Source organism: Micromys minutus (genome assembly GCF_963924665.1).
Source record: "Micromys minutus genome assembly, chromosome: 2".
Classification (NCBI taxonomy): domain Eukaryota; kingdom Metazoa; phylum Chordata; class Mammalia; order Rodentia; family Muridae; genus Micromys; species Micromys minutus.
The window spans coordinates 94,577,055-94,589,651 of NC_137971.1; the positions used below are offsets into that span (position 1 = coordinate 94,577,055).

Genomic DNA, 12,597 nt, shown 5'->3' on the forward strand with positions numbered 1-12,597 from the left:
TGAAATGGACTGTGGGATTCTGGACTCTGCTCTTCCTTGTCCAGCCATGAGGTAAACCGCTGCCACTATTATATGCTCCTGGAATAATGTGGCTTTGCCACAGGTCTGGAAGCCATGGAGCCAACTGAAATCTTCAAAACTGTGGGGCAAAGTATACTTACTTATAGTAATGTAAGATGACACCTCACTGTTAGAGCACCAGAGAAGCCATTCCATTTACTAAGGATGTCCTTCCACTGATATCGTTGCATGGCTTTGTCCGTGGCCTATTACTTTTACAAAAGCTAATAAGACAATTCCTACATATGATGGTGACATTTAATATTTCTACTTTAATGAATAAAAATAGAAATCTTATTTCTCAAATTTTATCTACTTCATATATTTTAGACAGGGTCCCACTATGTAACCCTTGCTAGCCTAGAACTCACTATGTAGACCAGGCTAGCCTCAAATTGTGACATAGAGATCCCACATCTCTTACTCCTTGGGAGTAAATGTGTGTGCCACCATACCAAGCTACTTATTTGTGTATTTTTGTAGTGCTGGGGATGAGCTTTTGTGCCTGCCCGGTGAACACTCGGCCCCTGAGCTACATCCTAGCATACTTCGGCTGTTGAACGTTGGTCTTTCCCCAGCCTTTAGCTAAGTGGTACAGTCTCTGAGATGCTGTGGGTGGCAGTGGATCCTAGCTCCCCATCAGTCACTGTGATAAAGATCAGCAACTGACTGTGGTGTGCTGCGTCGGCTACATTGGTCAACTATGCTGTTCAGCAGGTTGGGTGAATTAAACGTTTTGCTCACTTGCTCTTTACTCTGTAGCCCAACCTATCCTTGAGCCCAGAAATGCAATCCTACTGCCTCAGCCTCCCAAGTGCTGGGATGACAGTGTGAGCCAGCACTCCCCCTCTCCTGTGTTATTTTCTGGTGGTGTTGAAGAGCAAGCAGAGGGCTCTGCCCACATCCCAGCCTTTTGTTATTATTATCATTCTGAAACAGGATCTTGCTGTTACCCAGACTGGCTCTAACCTGGGGGTCTCCTCTCTCATGCCCAGATGTTCCTCTAAATCCCTCCCACTTACTCTCTCTCCTGCTCTACTCTCTCTCTCTCACACGGCTTCCCCTCCCCTCATGGTCTGCTTGAATGCATTTCCATTTCTGCTGTTTAATGGGACATAGCCCCACTGTAAATCATGTAGACACAGATTTGAACATAAAAGCAACCGTGATCCTTACTGATGGGAATTTATACTGTGACTGTTCTGTCGGACACAGAACATGTATCTCATAACATCTATTCAGTAGAGAATCTATTATGAAATGGGTTTGTATATTTCAATTTTTTTTTTCTGAAATCAGACAGTGTAGGTCTGGCTGTCCTAGAACCCACAATATAGCTCAGATTGGCCCCAATCCCCGTCTTCCTCTATGTTGGGCTTATAGACACTATGTCCAGATTTGTATATTTAAATTGTTTATAGAGTTCACCAAATTGTCCCCCAAAAACTTAGTGATCTCTCCACAGAGAATGTCTGTTCCTACCTCTACCAAAACTGGTCACTTTACTTGCCAGCAGGGTCAGCTGACATTTTAAAGCCCGTGCTTTTCTGATTGTTTGTAATATAGTATAGGTTTCCATTGTCCTATGATTTTGAGCATATTAGTTTTTTATTATTAATAATCTCATTTTATAGTCCAGGCCAGACTGGAACTTACTACGTAGTTCAGGCTGGCCTCAAACTTATGGGTGATCCTCCTGCCTCCCCGAAACACTGGGATTGTAAGCAGATAAGTGCCCCCACAGCCAGCCAGTGTTCACTTTCTGGTTGCTTTTCCCTTCTGATTTTGATGTATTTTTCATTTGCTTCAGATGGCAAGTCTTCCTATGTTACAAATAAGTAATGCATACTTCATTTTTAAAAGCCACACTCGACTGACTCCCTTTTCATATTTGGTTTATTATTACTATTATTATTATTATTTACTTATCTATTTTTGAAGATAGGGTGTCACTATAGGTTATTGCTGACCTCAAACTCATCAAGATCTTCCTGCCTCTGCCTTCAGTCCTCGGATTACAGGGGTGGCCACCACACAATGCCCATCTTTGGGATGTTTGCTAACACTTCCAGTGCACACAATTTGACTCATAGCTCTAAGCTGGAATGGGCCGGCGGAGACACAGCTCTATCTAGTTACTTGGTCTTTAGCTTGAATTATGACTTTACTGTTCCTTAAACTTCTCATGCTTTCTGTTTCCCTTTTCCTAAAATTCCAGCAGACCAGGTTAAAGTGGGTTTTAGGGTCTACCATACTTCAGACTTGGACTGCTAACATACAGATGCCTGAAAACCTTTTGTTAATAATGATAAAAAAGCAGCCTAAGGTTCTACAGTAGGTCACCTTCCAACTGCTTTCCCATTCCCAAATGACTTCCTAGAACATCCAGAAATAGGTTTGGTTGTTTCACTGAATAAAAATGAGAAACAGGGACTGGAGAGATGGCTCAAAGGTTAAGAGCACTGACTGCTCTTCCAGAGGTCCTGAATTCAATTGCCAGCAACCACATGGTGGCTCACAACCATCTGTCATGGGCTCTGATGCCCTCTTCTGGTGTGTCTAAAGACAATTACAGGTACTCATCATATATATAAAATAAATAAAATCTTTTAAAATAAAAACCAGACTAGGTGTGGTAGCATGTGCCTTTAATCCCAGCGCTCAGAAGGCAGAGGCAGGCAGATCTCCGAGTTCAATGCCAGCCTGGTCTACAAAGTAAGTACCAGGATAGCCAGAGCTACACAAATAAACCCTGTCTCAAAAAGGGGGGGTGGGAGGAGCAACTTCTGCTGTTATAAGCAGGAAACAACAGCTCCAGAGACAGTACTATCAACACTGCCAACTGTTGACAAATAGGAAGTAAGCTGTTGATAGTGGCCCTATTTCCCAAAAGTCAAAGTCTGTATTTTAGTGTTAAACACACTTCCAAAAAGTCAGGCAAGCTTTGTGTCGGTTAGGCACGGGCCAGACTCTAAAAAGAAAATGTTTCCCTGACAGGTGTGGTGGCACATGCCTGTAATCTCAGTACTTGGGGGTGGAGGCAGAAGGATCACGAGTTTAAGGTCATCCTTGGCTATACAGTAAGTCTACGGTCAGTCTGGGCTACACAGAAAAAGAGAGTGTTTCCCTACTATCTGCTCCCACCCCATTACACTGAGGAAGTGAGGAAAGATAAAGGCGCTGATGTCACTGCTAGAGGCTGAGTGACATCAACTCCCTCTAGTGTTGCTGCTTTTCTGCTTTTCCCTCTAGTCTCTAAGCAACAGGAAGGTCACATTCACTCTTCAAATTGTTGCACATCACCAACACAATGCCTTAGAAACACTTCTGTTGTTAAATTTGTGATTGAAAAATGAAGGCCTGATTGGGCAACCAGTTTATCTTTAGTTGTGAAGGTACTTATAAAGCACTTGGCACATAGACTCTGAGAGGTAGAGTGGAGGGAATATTGTTGTAAATATAGATATTGGTAATGCAAGACAGTTGAGGATATGTGTGATCTGACCATAGAGCAAAACAGCTCATGGTGACTGTCATGTGCAAACTCATGGTGTCTGGCTGTCAATCCTAGTCCCAAAGACTGTCCCCAGATTTTACACACTTCCATTACTTAGGGCTTCTTCTTCCCAGCTCTCTGTAGGTGCTGATTCTGTCAGGCCCACTGTGGGGTGATGTTTTAAGGTCTCAGTGTTGAGCACTGGCTTGCTCTTTCCGCCTCTGCAGCTCCTCCCTCCGTCTGGCCTGCTGTGCGCTCATGCAATCCCGGAAAGCCTGCACTTGTGGCTGGCACTGGCGCCAGTCCTGGTGCTGGGCCATGCATTCCTGCACTGCAAAGTGGGAGTCGGCACAGCCGGAGCGGGCGATAAGCTGGTCCAGTGGGTCTTCTTCCTCGTCGTCCTTCTTCAGCTGTCGGCTCCAGTTATGGCCTTGTGGGACTGACGTTGACATCCTGAGGCACCTAGACTATCAACAGACAAGGTTAAAGTACAGATATGATTATACCTTTCTTCCTGCTCATAAACAGTGAAGTCTAAACTGCTTACTTAGATGCCTGTCTCCCTGAGATGAGGTTCTTTAATGTCAGATTCGAGGCTTGATTTAGCATAGGTGCCCCCAGCACGTGGCCTGACAAAGGGCCTGCAAAACAGCTTGATCGCCTGAGATAAAAGTGCCTAAGCTAGTGTCTGCTAGCGGAATGCAAGTTAAATGAAATGCCATCTTTTTGGAGAAGCCATTTCTGATCTACCTCAAAATAAAACAAGCAAACAAAAAATCCAAACAGCCTTTCTTCTTCTCTTCCGAAGAGTAAACCTGAGCACTTGGAGGAGAACCCAAGTACACGCAGGTTTGACACATGGGGAGAGCTGAGGAGCACGGGGTAGCTGTAGCACAAAGCACGTGGAGGTTGAGGCAAAAAAATGAGTCTGTAGGGAATGAGGCTACTTAGTCAGCCACATCCAAACGTGAGGTGTATTTGCTCAGACTGTTTCCCCCTCAGAATGCAGCAAGGGGAAACTGAGGAAAGGCTTCAAGAGAGATAACTTTTACCTTTGCAAAAAGTTGATTACGATGGGATGTAAAGGAATCAAAAGGAGCTAAATGCCTCTTTTCTGTCTTATTCATTAACAAGTGGTTACTGTGTTGTGTGCTGCGACTACGTTAAGAGTATACAAGCAAGACCAGGCCGCAACAATTCCTGCCTCATGGAGTTTACAATCTGGGCAAATAAACAAGGAGTTTACAGCACTCTGTACAGACAGCTGGAAACAGGAATAATCTGTCAAGACTCTCTAGAGGAAATGACTTCCAGGATGGAACTCAAGGATGAATGAGTTAGACAGACATGGGGAAACTAATTCTGGCTAGAGGTCAACCCATGAGAGAAATCACAAGTTTGGTGACTGGGCTGAAAAATTTAATTTGTCCAATGTGGAAAAGTACATTGAATTTGATCCTCAGCACCACAAAACAATAAAACACTTCAGTAACTGGAGAAAACAAGAGAGCAGGAAGCAGAAACTAGTAAATGATTGATCAGCAAAGCTTTGCAGCCCATGTTAGGAGCTTAAGACTATTATCATGAGGACAAGGGGTATGGAGGCACAATAAAAGGGGAAATGGCTTTGAAACAGACATTGACTGGAGACCTGTCTTATTAGGTGGGGCCGTCAACAAGTCACAGACACACAAAATAAAAACCACTTTAGGATTCACTGGGTAGACTCAGTAACTAGTACTGCAGTCTATGTCCAATACATGTTGTCCTTGATATTCCTTGAATGAAACGAGTTAGAGATAAGAGCAGGCTAGAGATGGCTGAGAGCTTGGCCATGCCTTCTAGTAAGGCATTGACAAGGAAGGGAAGCCGGGAACTACAGCCATCCAGGTCCCCTGACGCACCTCCCCCAATCTCAGGAGCACTCCCTCCCGCGGTCCCCACGGTGCATCCGGTGTAGGGATGAGTGCGCAGTGCTCACCCGCAGATGCAAAAGAGCGTGCGAGCGCGTTCGGCCCCAGACGCTGGGGTTCGTAGGCGGTAAGTTCTGCGCCTCTTCCCTCCGCAGGAAGCGGACCCAGCGGGAGCGCACACACGGAAGAACAGAGCTCTCTGCAATTCTTATTGGTGGACTCCCTGTGTAGAGCCCGCCCTCAGCCCCACTCTTCCGGGAAAGGGCGGAAGAAGCGGACCCATGGAGACGGGATCACGGAGAAGACACCTTTGATAGCTCTGAGAGATTGTGTGCACACGCTTAAGTCACTCCAGGTACAAAGGAGGAGAGTAGCCATCATCCCTTTTCATCAGTGAGAGCCCCCATAACTTGTCCCCATGTGCCCGCATGAAGGGCACAAAAGGAATTTCAAATTCGCATGGACGTTATTTTTCATTCTCAAATAAAACAAAGAGATATGTATGCACAGTGTGACCCATGTCATAACTAGGATCTATAATTCCTAATTGCTGCCGTGAAAGGGAGAGAGGCACTTTCTATTTATTGTTAAAGTTACATTTGGGTATTTATGTGTGGCGTTGAGGTACACGTGTGGAGAGCAGAGGACAGCAGGAATTGATTCTATCCTAACCATGTGGATCCCTGTCTTAAACTCGAGTTGTTTGGTGGTCGGCAATTTTATTCATGAACCATCTTTCAGGGCCTAAGGGATTGATCTTCCCCTCTGCCTGCCTTCTCTCCCACTTTCATCGGTAGTGAACACCAGCTTGCTGGAATTCCTTTTCGTAACTTACCATCGTTCTAGACTTTTGAGTGAAAGTGAGTTATTTTGAGATGTTAAACCCACTCCATCTTGGGACCAGCCCCCATCTTAAAGCCTGAGAACTTGACCCACAGCAGAACCCAAGCTGCACCCACTTATCTTGGAAGGACCCCACGACCTGTCCTTGGCCAAAGTTCCTCCCTAGCTACTTTCTTGTAGCTAATTTTGAAGCTTAATTCTTTACTATGATATAGGTGAAGATCATCAGACATATGTACTTATTTTATATATATATATGTATTTACCATATATACATATTTATCATAGAAGGTGAATTCTATTTCATAACCAAAATAAAATTACTTCATCAATTTTTTTCTACATATAATAAAGTTCATCTCTAAAACCTTTTATTTTGTTTGTTTATTTTGAAACAGCATTTCTCTGTGTATCCCTGCCTATCCTGGGACTTGATCTGGGATAGACTGGGCTGAACTCAATCTCAGGGATCTTCCTCCTACTGTCTCCCAAGTGCTGGGATTAAAGGCGCATGCCACCACAGCCCGGCTTTGTATTTTGATTTATAGTCAGTCTTCATTGAATTTTCTCCCAAATTAAATTTGCTTTTCCCCATTCCAACTGACTTTCAGTATAGGTATGTGGTTAGTGTGTGTGTGTCCTATGGGTCAACTAAAAGTGTATCATCTCTGTACGGATGCCTGAATTGGGACTTCAAAGAGATAAATATGAAATTTATTTATTTATTTATTTATTTATTTATTTATTTATTACTTTTGAGACAGGGGCTCACTGTATACCCCTGCCAGGCCTGAACTTTGTTAGATCAAGCTGGTCTTCCGTTCACAAAGATTCACCTGCCTTTACCTCCAAAGTGCTGGGAATCAAAACTGTACAATACCTTACCCAGCAAGTTTCTATTTTTGAGATATTCTTTTGTGCTGTACAAGGAAACCATCTTCGTTTGGCAGCTTGTTTGTCAAAAGACCAGTGTAGATAGGGTCCCAGAGCCCACAGCTTTAGAAGAATTTACTGTGAATAACACGAGCAAGGCAAGCTTATGTTCTGAAAATGGCAAACTTTGAGCACTGGTCCTAGCTGTTAGGAGACCTTCACTCATACTGCCAAGGAGAGGTTCTCTATGTACAGGCATTTATCTACCTTCTCGCTAACTCTTCTCTGTGTCCCTCTTGTAACCCCACCCCTCAGTTACCTGGCAACAGCCAGGTATGCTCCGCCCCTCAGTTACCTGGCAACAGCCAGGTATGCTCCGCCCCTCAGTTACCTGGCAACAGCCAGGTATGCTTTACCCCAGTTAGTATAAAAGATGTATACTTTTTGAGTTCGGGGTTGACTCTCCCTGTGAGGATGAGCGACCCCATATGCATGGAAAAAAAACCTCGTTATTACAGCGGTCTATCGTCTGATTGTTTTCTGTGGGTCGCGCTCCTGAGCTAAGACTCCTCGGGGTCCTACAACACACCACTGGATTTAATTTTCTTCTTCCACCCCCAGCTCCTCTTAAGCCTATATTTACTTTTGTTTGTTGTTGTTGTTGTTGTATGGGCACACACCAGTACACCCAGTCTTATATTTACTTCTAAATGAAACTGAACTTCCATTAATTTACACAAGCTATTGGTGCAGCTATGCCTGTGATTTTGAATTTTCTCATAGCCACATTAAATTAAAGATGGGCCAGGGAGATGATTCAGTGTGCAAGTCTGATGACCCAAGGACTTTACGAAGGTTGCTCTCTGTCATCCACACCGAGTTGTGGCATGTGCATGCATTCAAGAACGCACATAATTTTATTTTTACTTTTTTAGTTTTTCAAGACCGTTTCTCAGTGTAGTCCTTCTTTGTGATGGAACTTGATGGTCAGTTTTTAACCAGGCTGGCCTCAAACGCAAGAGATCTGCCTCCTAAGTATTGGGGTTAAAAGCACATGCCACCACACCCAGCTTCATTGCTAAATTTGCCATGGGTGGGTTGAGTGTTTCTACTTGAATGTTCCATTTCCTGCCTGCCATGAGCCGCTTTGCTGTCTGACATGGCTCTGTGGTCTGTTAAACTGTAGACCTTGTGCAAAAGTATCTAATCCTAGGAAATAAACTGCAGCTCAAGTCTGAGTCCTCTCTCCATCCCAGTGCTGACACTGTTTTCCTGGTGGAGTCCTCTCTCCATCCCGGTGCTGACACTGTCCTTCCTGGTGTTCATCTCTTTTGCTGACCTCTGCAGCTCTTCTCTAACCTTCCACGGCACCACAAAGGACATCAGAATGCATCCCAGCACCTATCTCTTCCCGTAGTTTGCTTATGAATCAAAGGCTGATTTTCCAGTCTGGAGAGCTTCTTGAAATCTGTCACATAATTAGCCCCAAAGCTCTTCTAAAGGCCCAGACACCAAGCACTGGGTGGGCACTCCCTGAATCCCTGCTGCCACCACTAATCCAGCCAGGAGACTTCCAAGCCAGCCAATCTGCAGCCAGAAATGTAGTTTGTCACATGGCTTGAAGCAAATCCTTGTTTAACAAGATTGCTGACAGCCAGGCAAGGGTTCGCTGGCTAAGAACATGCTTTTTAAGTATTCCTTTTTAGATTTATTTTATGCATGTGAGTACACTGTCACTGTCTTAAGACACATCCAAAAAGGGTATGGGATTACAGATGGCTGTGAACCACCATGTGGTTGCTGGGAATTGAACTCAGGACCTCTGGAAGAGCAGTCAGTGCTCTTAATTGCTGAGCTGTCTCTCTAGTCCTGCTTGAATATTTTTCAGAGACAAACTTTAATTTTTATTTTTTTTACCTGTGTATGTTGTCTGTTTAGCACTAGTGTGCCCAGTGCTTGCAGAGTCTAGAAGAGGGGTCAGATCCCCTGGGCAGGAGTTATAGACAGTTGTCAGCTACCTTGTAGTATTGGGAATTGAATCCATGGACCTCTGGAAGAACAGCTAGTGCTCTTAATCACTGAGCCATCTCTCCAGCCCCTGAAGAGATATTTTAATTGTCTTTTAAAAAGATGATCTGTCATAGAACTATATTGATTTTTAGGGACAGGAATATTGTGACTTTGAAACTTTTTTTCTAATGAAATGTGAGAGCCTGTCTGTTAGCTACAAAGACATTACAGAAAATCTTGATTATTGAAGACACTGTCATTGTCCTTCAGAATTCCCAGAAATAGTGAGGTGCAACTGCAGAAGAGACAGCAGGCGAGGGCCCTCGGGTTCCTGCAGCTCCCTGAGAGCGCACATGAAGCACAGCTCAGTGGCCGTCTGTTGTTAGCCTCTGTCGCTGGAGTTATGGGTTATGGTATTAGATTTGAGTATGGGGCAGAATAAGAGATGTTGTGTTGCATGAGACCCTGGAGAAGGGTTTTCTGGCCTTATGTTAATATTTTAAAAAAAACATTTGATTACATTTGTCTGCATATGAGTGTGGGTGCCCATGTGGAGGTCAGAGGACAGCTTGCAGAAGTCGGTTCTCTCCTTCCACCCTGTGGGTTCTGGAGCTATCTTGCTAGCCCCAGTCTCCCGTGTGTGTGTGTGTGTGTGTGTGTGTGTGTGTGTGTGTGTGTGTATGTGTGTGTGTGTGTGTGTGTGTGTCCTGTTTTTGTTTCTTTTTTCTTTTCTTTCTTTCTTTTCTTATTTATTTATTTATTTATTTATTTATTTATTTTTTATTTTTAGGCAGAGTCTCCTAGCCAGGCTAGCCTTGGAGTCATTCTGTTATTGAAGTTTAAACTCATGACCTTTCTTCCTCTTGCCTCCTAAGTTCAGGATTACAGGTGTGAGGAACCACATCCAGTTGGATCACGTTTGTTTGTAGCCCTGTGTTGTAGGCGATAGACCTGGGTTGGCTGCTGAGTTTTCTCGTTTCTTTCTGCACTGGCCTGCTACTTTCATAACTCACTGAGAGTATTTGTATCTTATTTTCTTCAAGAAATTAAGGCTCCTGTCTTCCGGCCGTATCCTGTTGTTGGTCTGTCTTCTATGGGGACAGCTCAGTTCATAATTAAAAAGATAATGGCATCTCGCTGATAAGAAATGACACTGCATCCCTCTCCACTAAAAGGAGCCAAAGGGGAGCGAGGGCTCTGTGGGCCAGCAAGGAGGATGAGAGATGAGTGACAGCAGGACTTCCTTCAGCTTAATGGTTTCATTAAGACGCCTTAATTGCATCCGACTTGCCTCCTGGTGCTTTCTTCTTTTCCTCTTGTGTAGACTGGCATTCATATTTCATGTCCAAAGGAAAATGCAGCTTCAGAGTCTTGAGCACCATGTTCTTTTCCCAGGATCCATATAAAGAGTTTAAGCTGCTTTAATAAAGGGAAAGTATAATACCGTGTTCATCTTTCCACTCTCCTGCTTGTCCAGTGCTATAAACATATTTATAATAAGTGCGTGTTTTCATGGTTGGACGGCATAGCTGACCAGTAATGATGCGTGGTAATGAGGTACTCACATCCAAGAGTGTCTGTGCAAATCCCCCATCAGTACCCTAAACTTCTTAAAACTGTAAGCCAGCCCCAATTATGTTTTCCTTGATAAGAGTTGCCTTGGGGGTTGGAGAGATGGCTCAGTGGTTAGGAGCACTGACTGCTCTTCCAGAGGTCCTGAGTTCAATTCCCAGCAACCACATGGTGGCTCACAACCATCTGTAATGGGATCTGATGCCCTCTTCTGGTGACAAAAGACTGTCTGAAGATAAGAGACAGTGTGCTCACATACATAAAATCAATAAATAAATATTTCAAAAAAAGAGTTGCCTTGGTCATGGAGTCTCTTCACAGCAATAAAACTCAAACTAAGGCAGAAGGGAATATGATCAAAGTCCATTATATAATTATGCACGTGTGTTTTTATATATGAAATTGTGAATGAATAAATACAAATTTTAGAAAAAAATTCAAGGTCATCTTCAGCTATGTAGGAAGTCTGAGGCCAACCTGGGTAACATAAAGCTCTGTCTCAAAACAAAACAAAACAAAACAAAAGTTGAGAACACTAATATAATCAATTTATCCACCACTTGCTTCTGCTTCAAAAAGTCCATAGTGGTTAAGGAGAAAAGGGGGGAGGCTTAATTACATATTTTCTGTAGAATTTATTTGGTAAAGGTGTATGTGAGTAGTAAGTAACTTTAATTTTAGCAATTTTATGGTACATCAAGGAGAGTTATCTTCAGTGTGTGGATTATTAAGAATTTGGAGAGAGGAGCTGGAGAGATGGCTCAGTGGTTAAGAGCACTGACTGCTCTTCCAGAGGTCCTGAGGTCAACCCCAGTAACCACATGGTGGCTCACAACTATCTATAATGGAATGGGATCAGATGCCCTCTGCTGGTGTGGCTGAAGAGAGCGGCAGCGTACTCAGTACTCACATAAATAAATAATTCTTTAAAAAAGAAAATTGGAGGGGGGCCAGTGAGATGCACTAAAGGCACCTCCTGCCAAGGCTGATGATCCAAGTTTGATTCTCACAGTCACGTGGTAGAGGAAAGAACTGACTTCCAAAAGCTGTCTCTGCTCATGTGTCTCAGCATATAAACGTCCACATACATACAAACTAAGTAAATAAATGGAAAAGAGCTGGGCATGATGTTGCACATTTTTAATCTCAGCACCTGACAGGCAGAGGCAGGTCGGTCTCTGTGAGTGCAAGTCAAGCCTGGGTTACATAGAGAGACCCTGTTTCAAAAAGCTAAAAGGCAAGAGAAAGAAAAAGCAAAAAGAAAAAGAATTTGGAAAAGTAGCTAAAAAGATAAAAGTTCCAAAAGACAGAAACTATGGAAATATGAAAATCTGGAATCAAGCTACAGATGTTATAAAAGCAGGAAGCTGTAGAGGATTATGGGAGTGTCCATTATTATTATTATTATTATTATTATTATTATTATTATTATTATTATTATTATTAATATATAAGTACACTGTAGCTGTCCTCAGTCACACCAGAAGAGGGCATCAGATCTCATTACACATGGTTGTGAGCCACCATGTGGCTGATGGGATTTGAACTCAGAACCTCTGGAAGAGCTGTCGGTGCTCTTAACCACTGAGCCATCTCTCCAGCCCCTGGGAGTATCCTTTTATTTGGAGAAATAAAAGGCATTGACCCCAGCCTTGGGAGGACAGTGATGGAAATCTCATCTGCGTCTCACACCTGGGTCTTACGTGCTCGGGAGTACAGGCTTGGAGAAATTTTGGAGGAGTGTGAATCAAGGAGGCTTATAACATTTTTCAAGGGTATGAGACATGTTATCATCTGTAATACTGTTGGCTTTTGAACAGCTAACATGCC

General features: G+C 43.5%; 1 protein-coding gene across 3 annotated transcripts; it reads right to left on the minus strand.

Annotated features, from left to right (window-relative positions):
- Positions 1 to 3,294: 3,294 nt before the first annotated feature.
- On the minus strand, positions 3,295 to 5,642 carry COA4 (cytochrome c oxidase assembly factor 4 homolog). 3 transcript variants are annotated; one of them, XM_080911669.1, is made up of 2 exons: positions 5,538 to 5,642; positions 3,295 to 4,018 (listed from the first exon to the last, which is right to left on the minus strand). In XM_080911669.1, the coding sequence occupies exon 2, from the start codon at positions 4,006 to 4,008 to the stop codon at positions 3,745 to 3,747; it is 264 nt and encodes an 87-aa protein (XP_080767795.1). In that variant the 5' UTR covers positions 4,009 to 4,018; positions 5,538 to 5,642; the 3' UTR covers positions 3,295 to 3,744. The 3 variants fall into 3 exon arrangements, with proteins under 3 accessions (XP_080767795.1, XP_080767794.1, XP_080767796.1); XM_080911668.1 differs by having other exon boundaries at positions 3,295 to 4,023; positions 5,538 to 5,610; XM_080911670.1 differs by having other exon boundaries at positions 3,295 to 4,023; positions 5,461 to 5,595.
- Positions 5,643 to 12,597: the final 6,955 nt, after the last annotated feature.

Coding starts and splice junctions, on each gene's coding strand:
- COA4 (XM_080911669.1), bottom strand. CDS start 4,008: ATGTCAACGTCAGTCCCACAAGGCCATAACTGGAGCCGACAGCTGAAG.